The 21,272-nt window shown below is 36.0% G+C and overlaps 1 protein-coding gene across 1 annotated transcript; it reads right to left on the bottom strand.

The window, feature by feature from the left end:
• Positions 1 to 11,601: 11,601 nt before the first annotated feature.
• Positions 11,602 to 17,136, bottom strand: LOC121985142 (flocculation protein FLO11-like). The gene is made up of 5 exons (XM_042538432.1): positions 16,809 to 17,136; positions 16,606 to 16,708; positions 15,153 to 15,273; positions 12,344 to 13,375; positions 11,602 to 12,209 (listed from the first exon to the last, which is right to left on the bottom strand). Exons 1-5 carry the CDS (start codon positions 16,981 to 16,983, stop codon positions 11,793 to 11,795), a joined length of 1,848 nt encoding a protein of 615 aa, XP_042394366.1. The 5' UTR covers positions 16,984 to 17,136; the 3' UTR covers positions 11,602 to 11,792.
• Between the last annotated feature and the right edge of the window lie 4,136 nt (positions 17,137 to 21,272).

The following is a 21,272-nucleotide window of genomic DNA, read 5'->3' as shown; positions in this document are numbered from 1 at the left end:
AACCCTGACCTATTGGAACTCCTCATTGCCTAGCATCCGATCACCTTTGACCTACTGAAACTTCTCCACAAAGTGTCCGATCAATCCTTTGACCCACTTGGACTTTTCTCCTCGTGCCAAGTGTCTGGTCCTCCAAAACCCACTTGGACTTTCAAATACCAGGTACCCGGTCAACCTTTGACCCACCTGAATTTTCTAATACCTGTCTTCACTTATCAGGACTTTTTACACTATCCAGCTTCACTCACCGGGACTTTCTACTACTCGGCTTCACTCACTAAGACTTTCCAACTACCTGGCTTCACTTACTAAGACTTTCCAACTGTCTAGTTTCACTCACTAGGGCTTCCCAATTGCCTAGTTTCACTTACCAGGACTTTCTCACTACCCAGCTTCACTCAACGAGACTTTCCAATTGCCTGGTTTCACTCACCACTTTACAACTGTATGACTTCACTCACCAGGACTTTCTCAACTGCTTGGCTTCACTCATCAGGACTTTCCATCTGCCTGGCTTCATTCACCAGGACTTTTTCCACTGTCCGACTTCACTCACAGAGACTTTTCACCATCTAGCTTCACTCATTAGGATTTTCCCACTGTCTGGCTTCACTCACTAGAACTTTTCACCACCTAGCTTCACGCACTAGGATTTTCCCACTGCCTGACTTCACACGCCAAGACTTTTCACACCGAGTGTCCGATCAACACTGACCCACTTGATTTTTCTTCTTTTGCCAACCATCCTATTGGTCTTGCCCTTGCCTAATCTCTAGTTAAGACTTTACCAGTCAAGTATCCGATCAATCTTGACCTACTTGACTACTCCCTTACTTCAAATCGATCAACCTTTGACCAGAGAAGACTTATACTAACATTCTCCATAATGGGCAATTGCACATGCAATCTCCATATATTGTCATACATCAAAACTCAAGTTTGAGCCAAACTAATCAACTTTGACCCAGGGATAATTGCACCAACAATCTCTCCTTTTTTGACGTTTGACAATACATTTAAGTTAGGCTTATCGAATATCCCCAATTTCTTCTTCATGCCAAAGCATGAATAAAGGTTTTCTACATTCTCCCCCTTAATATGAGGATTTCACATTTTCTCCCTTTGGCACACATCAAAAATCTTATCCCAAGATTTATCTCATGTGTTATTCATAACCTCACGTGTTGTTCACAATATCACAATGAAAGTTTCATACCCTTCATTATCCTTCAATGCTCATCCCATTTATCCATCATCCAAAGCTCATCTTAGAGTATTCACTCTTAATTTTTAATTCATGTGTTTAAGGAGATTCTCCCCCTTAAAATATGCTCCAAACTTCTATCATTGCACCAATAATGATTTGAAGTTTCTAAACCTTTAGAAAATCTAAAATTCGAAGGCATGAGGTTAAAATTACAATTTTCAAAACTAAACCTCGCCCTAAGCTCCAAAAGTCCCTTTGAACCATCCCTTTCTTATTTTCATAAAAAAAAACATTAAATGCTTATCTAAGCACTTCATAGGGTTAGGAATAGCTACCTTTGACTAAACATGGCTTAATCAACTGAAACAATCTTATTTCAGTTGAAATCAGAGCGCTTAAGTAGTTACTTGCAATCCTTAATTGCTTAAAACAAGTCTTAAGAGCTTAATACAATGTGCCAAACGCTAAGGACACATGGTAATCGCTTACCTCTAAGGCTTAATCGCTTTAGCCACACCATAAGCGATTAAGAATTGTGCTTAATCGCTTACCACTTCTGATTTCTGTCTGAATTTTAGAAATGCCCCAATAATTCTATAAAATTTAAAAATTTACAAAAATTTATGTAGATATTATTTATGTCATATGCAATCATGGAAAAATATTTTTCTAAGAAAATACATCCATTTTTAAAGATTGACATGTAATTGAAAATAATTGAAAACTTCAATGTTTCTCTCAAGTTTGTGTCTAACTATTCAATAGTGATTGCTATTAACAAATAATCTTTACCAAGGTTTTTTAAAATATTTTTGAAATCATTTTTCAAAACTAATTTCTGACCATGATCTTTCGGCTAAATGTACATGACTTGTATACTTGCTTTCCCCATGATTGGATAATACATAATCTATATATTTTGATGAAACTAAAACTCAAATAGATGTACTAAATCAACATCTTGAGTTTATCATTCTCATAACATCTCACTTATATCTATATATATCAAAATATATACAAGCCAACTTATAGTCCTTATGAGACGTAGATATTGGTTTTCCCTAATCTAAGGGATCGTGCATTTCTATTTAGGCATTTTAAATTTTGATCATCCACCTAGGATGTCATTTAATAATTAATATCATTGTCCTTAATTATAAAAAAAATAAAATAATACATAAAAATGATCATGGTATACATCACATGCATACTTTCTAAAAATACAATCTGAATATATCATAAATGGAATGATGCATCTATGAGATATATCAAAAATATCATGGCATTTTTCATAATGAAATATGATGTCATGATAGCATGGCATGTGATAGGGCAAATAAAGCATGAAAATTTATCATAAATAAGAATACCTAGATTTTCATCTAAGTTTTATCCTTAACTCATTTTTGGTAAGTTAAACCTAATTTGACCTAAAAGTCACCTTCTTCATTAAATGTGTCAAAATACCAACTTAGCACATTTTGTCTTCTATCCCTTTAAGAGTAAAAATCAAATTTTCATTTTCAAAGTGTTATAACACCTTAAAAATGCCCTAAGATGTCAACTTTTTTATGGTTAGGTTAACTACCTTTTCAATTAGGGTTGATATCCTCTAAACTCATCTAGGGTGTAGATAACATACTCTTAGGAATTCAAAATCTATTGGTTCTCCTTGGGTATTCTAAGTACTCACAAGGGATAACTTCCCTAGACACCTTCCTTATGACTCTCCTAAGCTTCTTGAAGCCTTAATCACACTAGTCTCATCAAAGTCAACTCTAGGGATTGCTTCCCTTGTAACTTTGACTTGACTCATAGATCTAGGGCTAGTTCTATAACTATATGGAACTCTATAGTATGAAGGCACATTCTTCTTGACTTTAGGTCTATATCCTAAACCCCTACAACTATTGGATGGATCTTGTCTATTTTGACCTAGGTTTTTATTTTTAGACCCTTCTTCTTCATTTATCATTTCTCTAAGGGTCCTCTCGAATTTTCTAAGTCTTGACCTCAAGACTTGATTTTCCTTCCATAAATCCTCAAACTTAGATTTTTTTTTTTTATTTTCCTTTTGAGAATTTTCCTTTTAGGTATATAGCTATTTTTCTTATATTTTTTTACCTAAATCATTTTCTACCTTCCTATCCTTAGGTAAGGTAGTTCTAGCATGATACGCTATATATTTTTCCTTAATCCTATCATACTTTCTATCTTCATGATAAATAGCATTAAAATGATATAAATTATTTCTAGCATATTTTTTATCATTTCTTAAAGGAATTGCATTAATAAATGATACCTTGGGTTTGCTCTTAAAAGTTCCACCTTGAATTGAGCTTCCTTCTCTTGGTCGATCTTCTCCCCCTTAGGCATTGATTTTGATAGTGTCCCTTTTGATTACATGAGAAGCATACAATGCGCTCATTGTCCTTTTGTATCACGAGGCTGACCTTCTTTTATTTTTTTTTCCATCATCCTAGGTGCCACTAGGATCTTCTTTTTGACCAAATTAGGACACATACTCTTATAGTGTCCTCTTTCGCTACACTCAAACCAAATAATATGATCTTTATTATTACAGCTTGAAATTGTTATACTTTTGTTTGTAGGAGTGGCACATGATCCTCCATTTGATCCTTCTTGACTTGTAGAGGTGGCACCATCTTCCTCCTTATCATCTCCGAAAATTGAGGTTTCTTCTTGATCATGCATCAATAATCTACACTCCCCTCAATTCTTGAGATGGATATCTCTTCAATTTTCTCCTTGGATGTTGACTATCTCTCAACCTCTGAATCCTCATGCACATGAAACAAAGAGTTTCCCTCTTTGTCTTTGCCTTTGTCTTTGCATTCCATTGAAGATGGTTCTTCATGGAGCTTCACCAATTTGCTTGGACTTGAAGGATTTAGTGCTCCACTTGTAAGCTAGTTGAAGTTTTGACTTGTACTACACTACTCTATTATATAGTCAGTTGCCTCAAAGGTCAACTGGGCTTATTTAAGCTTAGTATCCATTAAGTCTCTCAATATATGGTCGGACGACTCCCAAAGTCGGTCGAACTTAAGAATATTATCATTTTGTTCAATGCCAAAACATGCAGATTAAACCCGAATGGTCCTAGAGTCGATCGAGCATATAAGATATGGCTCCCCGCTACTACAACATATTCTCAGTATATAGCTACTTAGTACATAGCTAATGGACTCAACAGCAGGCCGAACCTAGGGGTCTCAATTTACTCCTCAAGTGTCAATCTTCCTTCATGTGATCGGTCGGTCATAAAGATGGTTGGGTTTTACAGGGCTCTACTTCCCTATCTCCTACATAAGCATGTCGGTTACAATGTCGGTGAAAATAAACTCGGTCAGACTTAATTCGATAGTTGAGTAAACGGGGCCCACCCCCCCCCCCCCCCACTTTCGCAATATTATTCTCAGCTTGCAGACTCAGTCTTATAATACAATCTTCAATATAAAACTGATCGGCCCTATGGATGGTCGGGCCTATGGGACTGAGCTCCCTATTCTTCAAGGGTACAAATCTCTTATTATATAGCTGGTCAGATTTCTTTCAAAAGACAACAATATCAAAGAATTACAACTCATCAAAAAAAATAGTTATTTATCAGAAAATATTCTTCTGTTATAACATGTGCATTCAATGGAACCCTTCGAAGGTGACTATACACCTTCCATCGGTAGATACATTATGACAAAATATTCTCTTAACTAGCTCATTAACGGTGTAAGTTATCAAAGACCGTTCAGATATGAGTAACGGAAGATTCCTCTGAGAATGATTGTTACTCGACAACTTCTGACACTAAATATTCCTTGTCATCTCATTCTTATGGAGGTTATAAAAGGTGATATAAAAGGAGATATTCTCTCCATTGGCAAGGTACGCTCTCAGACTCACGCATACACATTTGCTACAGAACTACTGTTCATCTTCCCTACTTTTTACTCGACCACCATACTGACTTGAGCGTCAGAGTACCTGCGCCATGGCCCTCTTCCCTGGTTTTCACTCTAACTTTCTGTGGGATCTTCCTTTGGTTTGCGCGGAGAGGAAGAAGACACTTGGAGCCCCATTTCACTCTAGTTCACAACATTTTCTCCAGTTTAAAGTCTTCTTCAGGTCAACAACAGAGTCATCTACCCAGCGCACCATCTCCGTAGCTTTCAGACAGGATCAGTGAGATTAGAGGAGAGTGAATAAGGAATAGTTCCTAATAATTCATTGTGATGAAGAAACAAAGAATTCAGAGAAGGTATCAATGCGACATCCGAGGGGTAAATCCAATGTGAGACTATTAGAATACTAAATCCAATTAAGTCTATATGAATGGACTTAATCTCGATGGGCTTACACATACACAACTAATTTTCATTAAAGAAACTAAACTCCAATTAAGTGATCTAATGCTTAATTTCATATAAAAGATGTTTTGATTAAATGAAGGTGGATTCAATGTGTATCTATAACCCAATTCATTAACATTAATGAACTGCTAATGATGGATGGGCTTTAAGGTGGATAGTCCCTATAGGATGAATTTGGTATATAAAGGAATATGCTAATGGATTAGGGCATGATCTTAAGCTTCTTGGTTAACCTCCTTTCTTCTCCATTGAGAAGGAATACAGATTGTCGCCGCCCACTCCTATAGAAGATTATTCTGTGTTTACAGAAACTCCGACAACAAATAAGAAATAATAGTTCTTTGTGATATATTTAGGTCAGCCCTTCGTTAACTATTGTTTCAATTTTCAATATTACTTTAAAGATTGATGATAGCTAGATTTGATTGCAGATGCATCCTTTAGTTCATTATTGATGTATCACAATTCTATTGATCGGGGAAGACATGGAAAAAGAGATTAAAGCAATTGGCGACCCGGAATAAGATGCATCTAACGAGGTGATTTATAATGATGACCAAGAGACATTGGTTGTTCGAAAGAGTATGTTAACTCCCAAGGGCGATTCGGAGGAAAATTAATTGAGAACCAATATTTTTCATACCACCACCATCACCAATAAAGTCTATAAAATGATCATCGATAGCGACAGTTGTGAGAACGTAGCCTCCGCTGAGGCTATCTAGAAATTACAGTTGAAAATGGATTGTCATCCTAAACCATATAAGTTATCCTAGCTGAATAAAGATAGTGAGGTAATTGTAGATCAATGATGTCTCATCTTTTGAATTAGTAAATATTTTGACAATGCTTGGTGTAATGTGGTGACCATGGACACATGTAATGTATTATTGGAGCAGTCTTGCCAGTATGATCATAATGTTGTTCATGATGGGAGGAAGAATACATATACTCTTCAAGTCAAAAGAAAAAAAGATTGTGTTGGCGCCACGGCGGGAAGGAACCACTCCAATTTCAGTAGCCAATAATACTAATCTACTTTATATATCCAGGTTTTTAAATGAGATGGAGCATGGAGACGTTTTTTATGCTTTACTACAGCACCAGAGTGAAGTCATAGCCACATATGAGTTACCAACCGAAGTACAATAGCTGCTAGCAGATTATAATAAGTTGATACCAGGAGATCTTCCTTCTAGGCTACCACCGATGCAAGATATCTAGCATCAGATTGACCTTGTTCCGGGGTCGAGCTTGCCTAACCAACCAGGATATCGCCTCAGTCCCAAGGAAGTTAAAGAATTGCAGTGACAGGTAATGGAATTACTAGAGAAGGGCTATATCCATGAGAGAATGAGCTTATATGCATTTCCAGCCCTACTAGTGCCAAAGAAAAATGGTTCGTGGCATATGTGCGTTAATAGTTGAAACATCAACAAGATCATGGTGAAGTACAAATTCCCAATTCCTCTCTTGGATGACATATTGGATCAACTATTCGATTCTAAGGTCTTCTAAAAAATTAACCTTAAAAGTGGATACTACCAAATTAGAATAAGGTCGGGAGATGAATGGAAAACCGCATTTAAGATGCAACATGGACTATATGAGCAGATGATTATGACTTTTGGATTGTCCAATACGCTCAACACCTTCATGAGGTTTATGCATCAAATTCTATAGCCTTTCATAGGAAAGTTTGTCGTGGTCTACATTAATGACATTCTCATCTACAGTCCTACATGGGCATCCCACTTTGATCATCTCTATGCTATTTTTGAAAATATGAAGACAAAGTGTTTATTAATCAACATGAAGAAGTTTTGTTTCTTTACTACATTGGTAACTTTCCTTGGATTTATTATGTCCATTGATGGTTTGCACACAAATCAAGCAAAGATAGAGGCGATCTTGGAGTGGCCATAGCTCGGAAATTTGCACGACGTCAGAAGTTTACATGGATTGACTTCTTTCTACTATTAGTTCATCAAAAATTTTAGTGCTCTAATTGCTCTCACTCTAATTGCTCCCATCATCAAGTGTCTCAAGGGACAAGATTTCAAGTGGTCTGAAGAAGTAGAGGTTAGTTTTCAAGTAGTCAAGTAGAAGATGATTGAGGCACCAGTTCTAGCACTTCCTAATTTTGGCCAAGTGTTCAAGGTCAACTATGATGCATTTGGCATTAGTATAGGAGGTGTTCTGAGTCAGTCTGAGTGTCTAATTGCTTTCTTCAGTGAGAAGTTATCCGGGTCCAAGAAGAATTACTCTACCTACCACTTGGAGTTCTATACCATTGTTCAATCCTTAAAGCATTGGCGTCACTATCTAGTACAGAAGGAATTCATCCTATTTACTTATCACGAGGCATTGAAATACATCAATGGTCAATACAAGCTAAGCAAGCAGCATGCCATGGGTGGCTTATTTATAGGAGTTCCCCTTCACACTGAGATACCAAGCTGGAAGTCTGAATCGTGTCGCAAATGCCTTGAATCGTCATTCTTCATTACTCACCACCATGAGTATCAGTGTTGTGGGCTTTGAGATTTTTTTAGATATCTATGTAGTTAACCAATCATTTGGAAAGATATTCCAAGAGGTACATGATGGACACCGACATGATTTTATTTTGCATAATGTTATCTATTTTATGGGTTGCAGTTGTATGTTCCAGATTACTCTCTGAGGTAGCAGATCATGAGCAAGCTTCATAATGAAGGGCACTTCGGGCGTGATAAGACGTTGGCCCTCATATATGTTGATTTTTATTGGCCCAAGTTGACCAACGATGTGGCCCACTTTATAAACCGATGTTCTGTATACTAATGATCTAAGGGGGTACTCACCAATGCAAGCTTGTACACTCCCTTACCTGCCCCTAATTCCCTAAAGCTCCTTGGTTTAATGTCAGCATATGAATTTTGTATTGAAATTACCCCACATCCAATGAACATCAGATTATGTTCTTGTTGTGGTTGACAAGTTTTCAAAGATGACATACTTTGTAGCTTGCAAGAAGACTATGGTTGTTATTCGGATTGCCCATTTTTACTTCAAGGAGATCGTGCACTTATATGACATACCTTGATCTATGACTTCAGACCATGATACCAAGTTTATCAGCAATTTCTAGAAAAGCTTATGGTGATAACTAGGAATACAATTGAACTTTAGCAGTACCTATCACCCCCATACAAATGGTTAAATTGAGGTGGTAAATCAGAGTTTGGAAAATCTTCTAAGGTGTCTAACAGGAACTAAGCCAAAGCAGTGAGACTTGGAGTTACCTTAAGCAGAGTTTGCTTACAACAGATCAAGAAATAGGACCACAGATTTGAGTCCTTTCAAGATTGTCTATGGATGGAACCGATCAGGAGTTTTGGACTTAGCTCTTGTTCCACGTATAGGACAATTTAATCCTAAAGCAAATGAGATGATAGAATATCTTTGGAATATTCATGAGCAGGTGAAACTGGCAATTCTAGATAACAATACCAAGTACAAAACTCAAATTGATAGTCATCATTGTTAGGTACTTTTTGAGGTCAAAGATTTTATTTGGGTTGTTTTAACTCGTGATTGTTTCCCTATTGGTGAGTACAATAAGCTGAAGGATCAAAAAATTGGACCATGTGAGATATTGCAAAAGATCAATGACAATGCCTACAGGTTGCGCCTTCCTAGTCATCTGAAGACGTCTGATGTGTTCATTGTGAAGCACTTGACTCCTTATTTGGTAGATGCTGATGAGGCTACTATGAACTCAAGGACGAGTACGTTTCGACCCAGACTGATGCAGGATCAATCTAATATGACCCCTTAAACTTTAAACGGTTATAACATTTAACTAGGGACTCGGAATCAGACTCTGTCGGTGACCATACGTGTAGAATTCAGAAATCTACATTTGTTATAGAGTACCCATAACTGCCAATGTTTGAGCCCAAATTTCACCATTTAGGCCCTCAATCGAGCCTCTAAAGATTTTATTACTATTTTTAATAATTTTTATTTTTATGGTATTTAGGGTATTTTTGGTATTCTTGGTAATTATGAGTCCCTATTCATATTAATTTTAATTTATGTCAAGAGATTTCCTTTTTTGGAAAGATCTCTTTCTTTTTTTTTACAAAATTAGAATTTAGATCCATATATTGAGATTTCTTTCCTTTATTTGTCTTAGGGTCTAGAGTCTATATAAACACATATCTAGTTGTATGAGAATTAATCCCTCTTTTATTAATAAAGTTTCCTTTTCGAGTAAATCTGGTAGGTTTTCCTTTTTTTTTTTTTGGCATTCTCTCTTCTTGAGTTTCTCCTCTAATCTCCTCTCTCGTTAGCCCATAAGATAATCGCTATCCTACTCGATGTCAATAAGCTGCTTCATTAGGGTTGTAAACAGGTCAAGTTTTGTGGTATCAAGCTTGTTTAATAAAGTAACCGAGTGAAGCCAAGTCAAACCTAAAATGAATCAAGCTGTTAAAATGATTGTTTAAAGTTGGCTTGATTTCTTTTTTATGAGCTTAGACTTGGTTTGAACTTGGCTTAAGCTTGGTTCATTTAGATGCTATCGAACTTTCAATTTAAACTTATTTGATCATTTGAAACTTTTACATTTTAAGCTTGCTTGATTAATTATTGAGCTTGATGATACAAATTTGTTTGTTTATTTTAAAAGTTTCTTTATTTATTTAACAAGTTGATAGAATTTTATTGATGAACATAATTCACGAACATTATTCATAAATGTTAATGAACTAAACACATATGTTCAAAATTGTTCATTTAGTTAAACGAGTTGTTTAGACTTGTTTATTTAATTGATTTTGTAGATATTGAATCATCATAAATAAACTCTGACCAAATCGAACATCAAACTTGTTCATAAACCTTTGGTTCATTTATAATCCTACGCTTCATCACTCAAAGAATTTTAAATATATTATAGTAATTTCAACTAAAATTATTGTAAAAATAATATGACAAAAATGAAAGATATTTTTTATAATATTTTATAAAATTAAATATATATTTTTAAAAAAACTTGGTGTCTCTTAGACACAAATAATCATTTTTGTTTTAAAACATTTGAAAAGAGAAAACAAATCCAAGCTTGGTTTACTGGTCGAGTTTGAGAAATAAAATAAGGATTGGTTGGGGAATATTTCGTAGTAGCCCTTCTATTAGAAAATGAAGTAGGCAAGCCCGCCTCGGGGCAATTGTGTCATGGTCAGACAATGATAGATCAAAAGTAGATATTTTGAGATTCTTTGTGGTGTATTATAAAAGATTATTCCTATGATAGTGAATCTAAAAACATTTATTGTTAGGATTGATCTTTATAAGCGATTCAATTTATCGTGATAGTACCAACGATTCTTAATTTATTTTGATAGTTGATGAAATATTCTGTAAAACCGGACCGACACTCTCAAAATTAATTAGATAAAAAACTTAGATATAAGATGCCAACTTATATATAAAAAAAAAAACTAGATCATTTAATAGAATCCGTAAGAGTGATAATTAGGAGAGAGCTTTACTTTTGAGGTGAACTATATCCATCTATGCTATTTTTCTTCTTTTTTTTTGTCTAAAAGTTTCATTTGCCGGAAAAAGGCAGATGATGGATGATTGCAAGAATTATATTATTTAATTTTAGCATATCATCCAGACGATACACAAGATCATGGCACCGTTAAAAAAGTACTTTTTGAATACTCAAAGACATTGCATAAACACACAGAAAGATTCTAACAAAATAATCCTGCAGTTGATAGTTGTAAATTTTACTATCCTCAACAACCGAAATCTATCCATTGGTCATTGCCAATGTGTTCAACCCATTGACATTGAGCTCTAAACCCTGAAGCCTAAGCTAAATATGAGGTCCATACATTGAGAAGTTCTCAAGTGCCAGTGTAATGTTCATTTAACCACTAATGCAGACATACAATTCCGGTAAAATTTATCAAAAAAAAATTATAAAGAACAAAAGGAAAATGTATTACAATATTGTAGATTGAATCAGATATTTTGGTCTGTTAACATCAATTGGATAAAACATGCATCAACATCAACAGCCGGTGGTGGACAAGAAAAAACAAGCTTTCAAGAAACAGATTGCACGGGTAAAACAGAACAGAGTACACTGAGTCGCGGATAACACCATTGACTGACAATGAACTGAATTGTTATAGTAGGGGATCAAAAAGTTCAGGAAGCGGCTCAAACCTGTGATCAAACAGTGACCCTTGATCAGATTTGTCATCCGTGCTTAGAAGCCAACTTGTATTCTTCAAGTCCTCTTTCATCAACATTGCATCATATCTATAGCTACCATAGAGATCTAGGTCATTCATTTGCTCCATGATCATAAGATTTTCCCTATGTGGAGTCTTATTGGTAGAGTTTAAGTTGTGTGATCCTGTTACATGGGAATCCACTGAGATAGCGCCATCATAACTACCATTTTCAGTAAAGCTTTCGTCATTACTGACAGGAACAATGGCCTCAGATGATCTAATAATCCGATTCTTGGGAACTGTAGAACGAATGCTATGAGGAAAGATTGATGCACCACGAATGCCTCCCAAGCTTTGTCGAATGTCCTACACCCGGAAAAAGAAGTGGCTCTTAGCAGAGTAAATCTGTATGGCATATATGACCTACACCTTTGTTTACGATCTCAAAAGGAAATTTTATGCTAAGGATATAAATGGTCATGAACACATGAATATCATACCATATGCTTAATAGCCATGTCCAGTGACTTCTTTGATATTGTTCTTCCGAATCCAGTACTTTCTGTAGATAAAGCTGGTTTAGGACTCCGGCGAAGTCCGGCTTCTGATAGCACAGGCTTTTGGTTCTCTAGTGAATTGTAGTGTCCATTGCTGTAGGATAGCGCCTTGGGTTGATTTTCTGGGAACTTACTCCGAGAGACCACTGGTAAAGAAATCCTCCTGTTTGAACTTGAAGGAACAACAGGTTCAGATTTCAAATTTGCTTGGACAGTAAGCGCCATTCCAGGTCGTGTCCTCCCAGCTGATAGAGGACGATCAGGCAACTTCGTCCTGAGGTTTGGTGGGGCATCATTTGGAAAATCTGGGAGATCAATTGGCTGAACTGGAGCACGCAGTCGTGGGTTAGGAGAGCTGGGACGAGAGGATGCTGAAGCCAATGGAGCTCGAGGTCGATTTGGCGAGCTGGGACGAGAAGAAGATGCTGAATTTACTAGTGGCCGAGGCCGTGGGCTTGGAGAGCTCGGACGGGAAGTTGAAGATGGAGTACGGCTAATGCTAGATGGAAGCCTCCCAACAGAAGGGGACCGCCCAGCCGCTGCTGGGGCTGATGGTGTTGATCGAACAATGGGTTGTCTAGTGGGTGTTGATGGTCGGGAACTTGAAGAGGATATAACAGAAGTATTGATCAAGTTTGTATTAGTAGAAATTTGAGACCTGGTTGGAGTTGCAGGCCTAGAACTGCGTGATGTTTCAGATTTAACAACTGGAGAACCATAGGTGGATCTAGTTTTTACAGGAGTGGATGAACGTGTTGGCACAGAACAAGATGTTAGAGGTGGTGCCTTTCCTGATGGAGTAACTGGCCGCTTGCTAGGGGTTGATGGTCTAGAGGTGACAGAGGCAGAGCTAGTGTTCAGGACTGAGGTACGATTATGATTGGATAAATAGTTTGATGAAACAGAAGCACGGGTGACAGAACTACTTCTGGTTGGTCGTACAGAATGGTTGTTCTCCGTTTGTGAAGCAGAAAGCTGAAACGGTAAGTTGAAGAAAAGTATTGACGATCAACAAATCTCCTCCAGAAAGGTTGGAATTGCAAACAAAAATGCACCAAGGAAGTTGCAAACAAAAATGCACCAAGGAAGTTGAACAATATTCATAATATAAATCACATGGCTAAAGAGAATTCCAAAAACAAGGTTCCAGTTCTGTATCCCCATTTTTCCTTATGAGTTTGTTTGCTTGTTTTTCTTTAAATTCTATGAAACAATAGAAGTTATTGTTCCCTCTTTTACCATCATGTCATACACTGCAGAATTACCAATCATTAATTTCTTGAGATATGCTTCACCCTCAAGCACTGTCAAGAAAGTGTCTGCTTTGGCTAACAGTTTATAATATCAGTCTTGTGACTGTCTAATGGTATAAAATCTCCAAAGTATCAGCTTCTGGGAAGGTCACCATTCACACTAAGCATCCTTAAGAGTTGAACCAATTCCAGAGAAGGTACCCTGTTACGAATATATAATCCATTTAAAGCATATTATATCTATGATCCAATCATATTTTCCCCATTTCAATGTGTGATTTGGTTCATTCTGCCCCTAGTTTCCTGGAAGCATACCAAGAGATGCAGCTTATAGAAGCTATCTACCCTTACAAACCCATCAACTTTAGTAGTTTCTCCTAGAACCACACACCTATGAGAGGAATATTATTTTAAAGCATACCAACCATGCTTAAAGTTCAAAGTACAAAGCCACTGGGAAGGTCATTAATGAAGTACTAAGCATGTTTAATTTAGAGTTCTTAAGAACTAAATCAATGTTATTGAAAACCTCCTCATTATTAAGAATGCAAATATAATCCATTTACCAATGGCACCTTTTTTGAATTATATTTTCAAACAATCCTTCCATGCCTTTGTTATACACATCCCTCATATTCAACAACATTGAGCTATTATTAACTTTGATCTACAAACCATGTTTTTGAACTGACAATGTTAATTAAATAGGGATAACAAGCTTCTCAGGACTAGTCAACTAGCAACCTCTCTACATTGAGCACACAACTTCAGAGTGCTTACAAAGAATCAAACCAACTCTACCAAAAAAAGATTCATTCTTCAAAATATATACTTAAATCCATTTAGGACATGTGATATGTCTACCCAATTACATTTTTCCCATTTCAATGTGCAATTTGGTTCATTCCTGCCTATGCTAAATGTTTACCAAGAAAAGCAACTTGTCTGAGCCATTGTCTCAGCAGTCACTCTCTGCCAAATCATATTAGGTATTTCCATATATGTAAAGACTTCCTCTACAGAGAACTTGCATGTCAAAAAGTCTTCTAAAACCCACAAAAGAATGATTTATCCCACTACAAACTATTGCACTACACCCTTGGAAAGTAACAAGAACTTTTCATCAGAAGGGTATGATTAAAATAAATTATTATTCCAAATAAATCAGCATGAAAATTCACTTATGCTGAAATTGTTTTCAAATCATGGTCATTGAGATAATCAAACATAAGGTTAGATTCATAGTAAAGGGCTAACAATAAATTTTCAATTAATTCAAGTATAGCAATTATCTTCAGAAGTGCCTCTTTCAAAGAAATTTTTATTTGATATAAACGAAGGTGCACATCCTAGGTCTGCTATATATCTTAACAAAACAAACCATATTAACAGATGGTTGTATTTTTAATATAAGAAAAAACTGTAACGAAACTAAGAAAAGAAGAATGACAATTAAAATGAATTGCAATTTATATGATGATATGTTACCAATCACTAACCCTAGATGCTCTAGTAGTTGAGGCAGATCTAACAACAGTACGCTTTGCTGGGGCAGCAGGTACTTGGCTCTCGCGAGAAACCAGAGGAGCAGCTTGAGGAGTTCCAGGTGGAGTTAGAAGCCTGTTAACATTCAATTTGTGAAAGTTGTTTATTCATGATATCAAAGGAAAAAAAAAGAGTAAAAATAAGCAGAGAAATATAATTGTAATTCATATAATTCAATTGTAAATGTAAAATATATTGTTCCCATCACAAACAAATTAGTATCATGCAGTATTAGTGATAGTATGTCGTCTCAACTTTTCATCTCAAACAAATTAGCTATATGAGGGTGTGCCATATAAAAGATTAAATGGAGATCCTATTAGTAGAATTGGCAGCCCTTTGAATGTTTGTAATCAAGAAAAACAGAACAGACTGTTCTTCATGGAATTGTGCATCATCTAAACTTTCTTTTTTTCCTTCATAGCAAAAGAAAAAAAAAAGTTGAAAGTCCAGCTTAAACAAAAGAAAATTCCTAAAACCAATTGCAAGGATATGAAAGTTATGTTTACTAGTTAGTGCAACACAAGTGTTGAAAGGCTCCCCTTTTTCTTGTTCTTGTCTTCTTGACCACGAGATGTTCCCAAACCATATTGGATGTTACCAAACAGCTCCCAACAGTGCCATTATGTTGATTCGAACCACTCCTTTTCCCAGAAGCGCTAAGGATCTCACTTATCACTAAACTAAACAGGTGTTTGTTATTGAAAGGTTCCTTGATTCTTCTTTTCCCCTCAGAACAGAGTAGTTTCTCACTGGTTCAATTAGATGAGTTGTGTTATCACGAGGCCAGTAAATTATAATACCATTTATGTGTTAGCGGTATTAGAGTTATAAGTTGTTGAGTGTGATAGGTTTAGTCCCACGCTGGTACTATTGGTCTAGAGTTTTATAATGAGAATTATATATACCGTGTAATAGTGTCTCTTGGGGATATAGCAAGATAACATCCTCTTTCTCCAATTAACATAGTAGTAATGCACCTCATTTAGAGTTAGGATTTTCCAAAGACTAATTCCCTTAAGAGGATCATAGGAAGATGCAAGACGCCATGATCTTGCCCAAAACTTCCTAATAGCAGATGTAGTAATACCTATACCGACATTATTGCTCTTCCACATTCTGGAGGAAATCAATCAAACCATCAGATTTTAATCGAGACTTTGGTCAAATTGAAACAAATTTCAGATTATTCGAGCTTTGTTTTCAATTTATTGGCACAACACACATTAGGCTCGTCAATCCTATATCAAATATATTGATCTGCATCATAATCGATTGATCCCACGAACTATCCATAACGGCATAGGTAGCCACTTAACGAAAGAAACTGCAATTCTCCTCATCAATGATCAGAAATAGTCACGAAACTACCAACGAAACTTCAAAAAGCGTTAAATTGCAGCATACCAATCATAATCGTGCTTCCCGAGCTCAGCATCCAGTAGATCATCCATGCCGCTCCTCCCTACCCTGGCTTGCGAAACAGACTTGCTAAATTCTACAAGCGAACCTGCAGGAGAAAATAAAGAGGAGGGAAAGAATGGTCAATTGTAGCATAGACGCGCAAAGGGGGAGGGAGCAACAACTACAAATAAAGTACCAATCAATACCTTCGAGGGTCTCAGATCCAGGTCCAGATCCGAGCGGAGGACCAGCGAAGCGGGTGGCGGAGAAGAGATCCAGCTCCAAGCTGTCGCCATCCGCCGCAAACCGTCCTCCGCCAGCGAGGCCCGTCCCCCGCCGGAGAAGCAACGCCGAGTGCAAGCCCTTGGAGACGCGGCTCATTCCGGTAGTGCCATGGAGAGGCCGTTTGAGATCGGATCCAAAAGAAGAGGAGGAGGAGGAGGGCGAGGAGGAAATTGCCAGGAAAGCCTCAAGAAAGAGAGCTTGCCATTCGATTGCTAAAAATTAAGCTTCTTCTGGTCAATATATACGCACGCTCGCAGATCGATCCCGTCTATTTATCCTTCGGCGGACGCCATCGAATTGAGCAGTAGAAACAGATATTTTCTTTTACATAATAAACAGTAATTTTCTTTTAAAGAAATTAAAAAAAAATAATAAATAAAGGAAATCGAAGGCGTAGGATTGAAGCCGAAGGTTGGGAAAGACCAAAGCAGTTAGCAGACGGGTGATGCAGCACGGCAATTTGATGGGCTGCGGATCTGCTGTCTTTTGACCAACACGCTCCGCCAAGACAGTGATGACGATCAGCTTAGAGCTAATCTTTGTACTGTTTAAATTATTTAATAAGATAATCGTATTTAATCACCTAACAATGAGGATTTGAATCTCGTTCAGTGCATATTATATTTATATTATATTTAAGGTGGCCAGTAGAAAATTTATACGAAATTGAAATTGAATTGATCATCTTTAGAAATAATAGGATTGTAAGAACATGATACTTAGCTTATAAAAAAATATATATAGTTTATTTTTTTTATAAATTTGGGTTTGATTATTGAGTTCATAGTTTAAATTTATATTATTATTTAAACTATTTACCGCATAAATTGGCTTACGAAAAGGAAGTAGATACTTGTAGAATAGTAGAGTATTTATGAGTATTTAAAGTAATTAATATATGGAATATTTATGAGTATTTAAATTAATTAATAGATAAAAAATATAATAATTATTTGTTTAAATTTATATATAATATTTTGATATTTATATTATTCTTTTATGAAAATATTTATTGTATGATTGAAATTATATTTGTATTAATGCAAATTAATTGTATTTATATTATAAATGTGCCTGAACAAATCTTCATGATCAAAATTAACAATGAAAGCGTGCATGATCCTATTTTATGGGAAACATTCATTGTTAAGACTTGTAATCTGTGTTTTAAAAGATGCCCCTTAGGCGGTGGGCAATTGTCCAACGGGCCACCTTTTGCCACGGCAACATCAGTAGACATCGCCATATTAGGTGGCCGCCTAGGTGGCTAGGCACCGCTTAAGCGGGAGCCTTAATTTTTTTTTTTTAAGAAAATATCTATCGAATCACTTGATGGATCGATTAAATACTTCTAATTGATTGACTACGACAAACAAAATCCTATCGAATCAATCAGTTGATCGATTTGATATGTTAAGTTGATCAGTTGGCAATGGGTAACCGTCCGCCTACCTCCTAGTGCCTATTTTTAACACTATCTATAATAACTCTGAAGTCTAGCCCTACCACTCCAGCCGTTTGGATAGGACGAGTAAATCAATTTGCACCATATTACCTCCCTCCTAACTCCAAGCTATAATCACACCCTTAAATCCACTATCCAAGGAGACCACATTCATTGTGCAATTGAATCGCTAGATCATAAAATGCAATCATTTCATGTAATGTACATATCATCAATATCGCATTGCATTAAATGTCTTGACCGAAAGAGAGCATAGGCGCAATCTTGCTCTTAAGCTATGACCAGGTTGATCAAGTTTGATTGTCCGAATGGGGTGCTTTGAGGACTAAAATGACGATCTCTATATATCGCCAACTAAATCACTAGAGGAGAAGTACAATCTTTCAAAGGCGACACACATAAGAGGGGGCTAAAGCCTTAACCCAGACCAACCCCTCCTTATTTTGGTATACTATCTAGTTTAAATATTTAAAGCTCATTATAAATTTTTTAATTATCCCAATTTGTCCTCTTCTCTATACTCATGACATCAAATTTAGCCCAAATTCTAAAATCCGAAATATTTTCCAACTAGTTGAGATGAGTTTAATAAGAAGCCTCATAAAGTAAAATACAATATCAATAAACTTAATTTATTATATTTTTATGTCTTATATGATTATTCTCTTTATACAGTATGATAAGAAAGACTATTTATATAATATGATACATTAAGGTTTTTTTATGAATAAAATTTTTTATATATATAAAAAATAATTATTTATTTTAAATTTAGCTCTCTTAGGAATAAAATCCTGATTCCGTCCCTAAAATCTTGCAAACCAATACTAACTTAAACATCATAATACTAGATCATTCGCTTGATTTGGTGATTTGGATAAGAGAACTAGATCGTTCACTCGAATTGTCTTCCACTTAGTCATGATGGAACCAAACCACCATGAATCTTGAACATTGGCTACAATCATTTGCCTTTTTGATCACCTAAGGGAGACCATTGACCTTACGGTTTGTAATAGATCCGCCGATAACATAATAGTCGGATAGGTTTCATTCTCATGCTAAAAGATAAATACAACATGATTATTGTCGTATTTAATTAATTGATTATTGGTAATAATGATTGAGAAAGGAAATGTAGTGTTGGGTTGGTGACCAACAAAAGCTTAACAAGGATAATGTGAAAAACAATTCTTTTCATTTTTAAATAGTTTTATAAAGAACAAATGTCAAATTGAGACTTGTGTGAAGGAACACCATATCTAGCACAATTGATTGTGACTAGTAAATGCTTGATTAATTTTTTTTTAAAAAAAAAAGGCTATTAAACGCATGATTGTGTATTTCAGTCGTGTAATGTAAACCAATCATCTATAGCTTCCAAATAATCTAATCCACCATAATTCCCATCATATTATATGAAGACATAATATATATATGATAACAAAAACAATTCACCAACTTTTCATTTATTTTGAACAGTACAGTGCCTTTGGTAGCAGGACAGATTAATTATTGGAAGTAAATGCATTTTAACAAATAAAGTTGGTTCTGATCAGCATTGCAACTTCTGAAAGCAACACTTCACCAATGCTTGGCAATTGAACAGTCTGAATATATTAACTGTCTCAAGGAGATAGAGAAATGAATATTTAAATTACTCAATTATTAACAAAAGGAAGATACTTTAATGATAAAATACAATTTGGAAAGGTGTTCTAATATTAATTGAATTTCAGGTGTCTGGTTGATAAGATCAAGAATATGCATAAGGGTGGATGGCAGTTAAAATCTTTTGTCCTGAAAATCTATCTGTCCCTATGTCCCACACAGATAACGACAAAGTTAAATAGTGTTTCTCATGAGAAACACGTGACGCCATAGGCGAAAGTGACTTGTCGCCGAAAACCTCTTTTGCGAGAAACAATTTCGCGATGAAAGCCCTCTCTGTGCGTTAACCCTTTCTCCTTCCCACGCAGAGGCGAATTTACGTTAGGACCGAGGGGGCCACGGACCCCCCAAAATTTTTAAATATTATTATTTTTATATAGATTGTTTTTATTATTAATATATATATTATTTGACCCCATTAGATTTAGTTGTGTATGGTTGGTCTAATGGTAAGAGTATGTTTTCTTTAAACATGCTTCTTAAGTTCAAATCTTGTTGGATTGAATTTTATTTTTTTTTTCCTTTATATTTCATATTCTAACTAAATATTTTTTTTCTTTATATTTCACATTCTAACTAAATATACAGTAAATTTGAAAAGATCATTATAATATAATATATTTAACTAAATATTTAATATTCATGAAAATTTGAAAAGAATATTATAATATAATATGTTTAATAATTATTTTCGTTATTTAATATTCAGTCTCGTCATTTAATATACGGCCTCCCCAGTTTTAAAATCCTGGATCCGCCCCTGTTCCCACGGTTGACAGTCCGAAGGCCTGTCGGTGTGAAATCTCATCGTCTTCCAACTGTCGACGACAACAGCTAGCACCATCGAGATGACTCCCTACCCCTTCCCACCTTCGACGCGACTCTTTCCCACCTTCGAAGAGAGCAAGCAGCACCCCACCTTCGACGAGAGAAGGCAGCACCATCGACATCCCCTTCCGAAGTCGATGACCTCCCCTCCCAAAGGCATCCAGGACCTCCAGCTTCGTCTCTGACTTTCCTCGACGAAGATTATGCAAATCGCGTCCCCGCCCTGTGCAATCTCCGGGCGAATTCTTCACATCCCTTCTGGTGGAATCTCTGGATCGTTGGTCTTTCAGGTATGATGGTTCTAGCAAATTCAAACTTTTTTCAAGTTCTTTACCCGATTTTTTGCACGTTAATGGTTGAGATCATTTTGTTTTTTATTTTATTTTTGTCTGTGCTTTTGTTTATGCTTCTGATGGAATCT

Source organism: Zingiber officinale, chromosome 5B (genome assembly GCF_018446385.1).
Source record: "Zingiber officinale cultivar Zhangliang chromosome 5B, Zo_v1.1, whole genome shotgun sequence".
NCBI lineage: Eukaryota > Viridiplantae > Streptophyta > Magnoliopsida > Zingiberales > Zingiberaceae > Zingiber > Zingiber officinale.
Note: the sequence above shows the minus strand (reverse complement) of the source record. Positions and strands in the feature narration are given on the sequence as shown.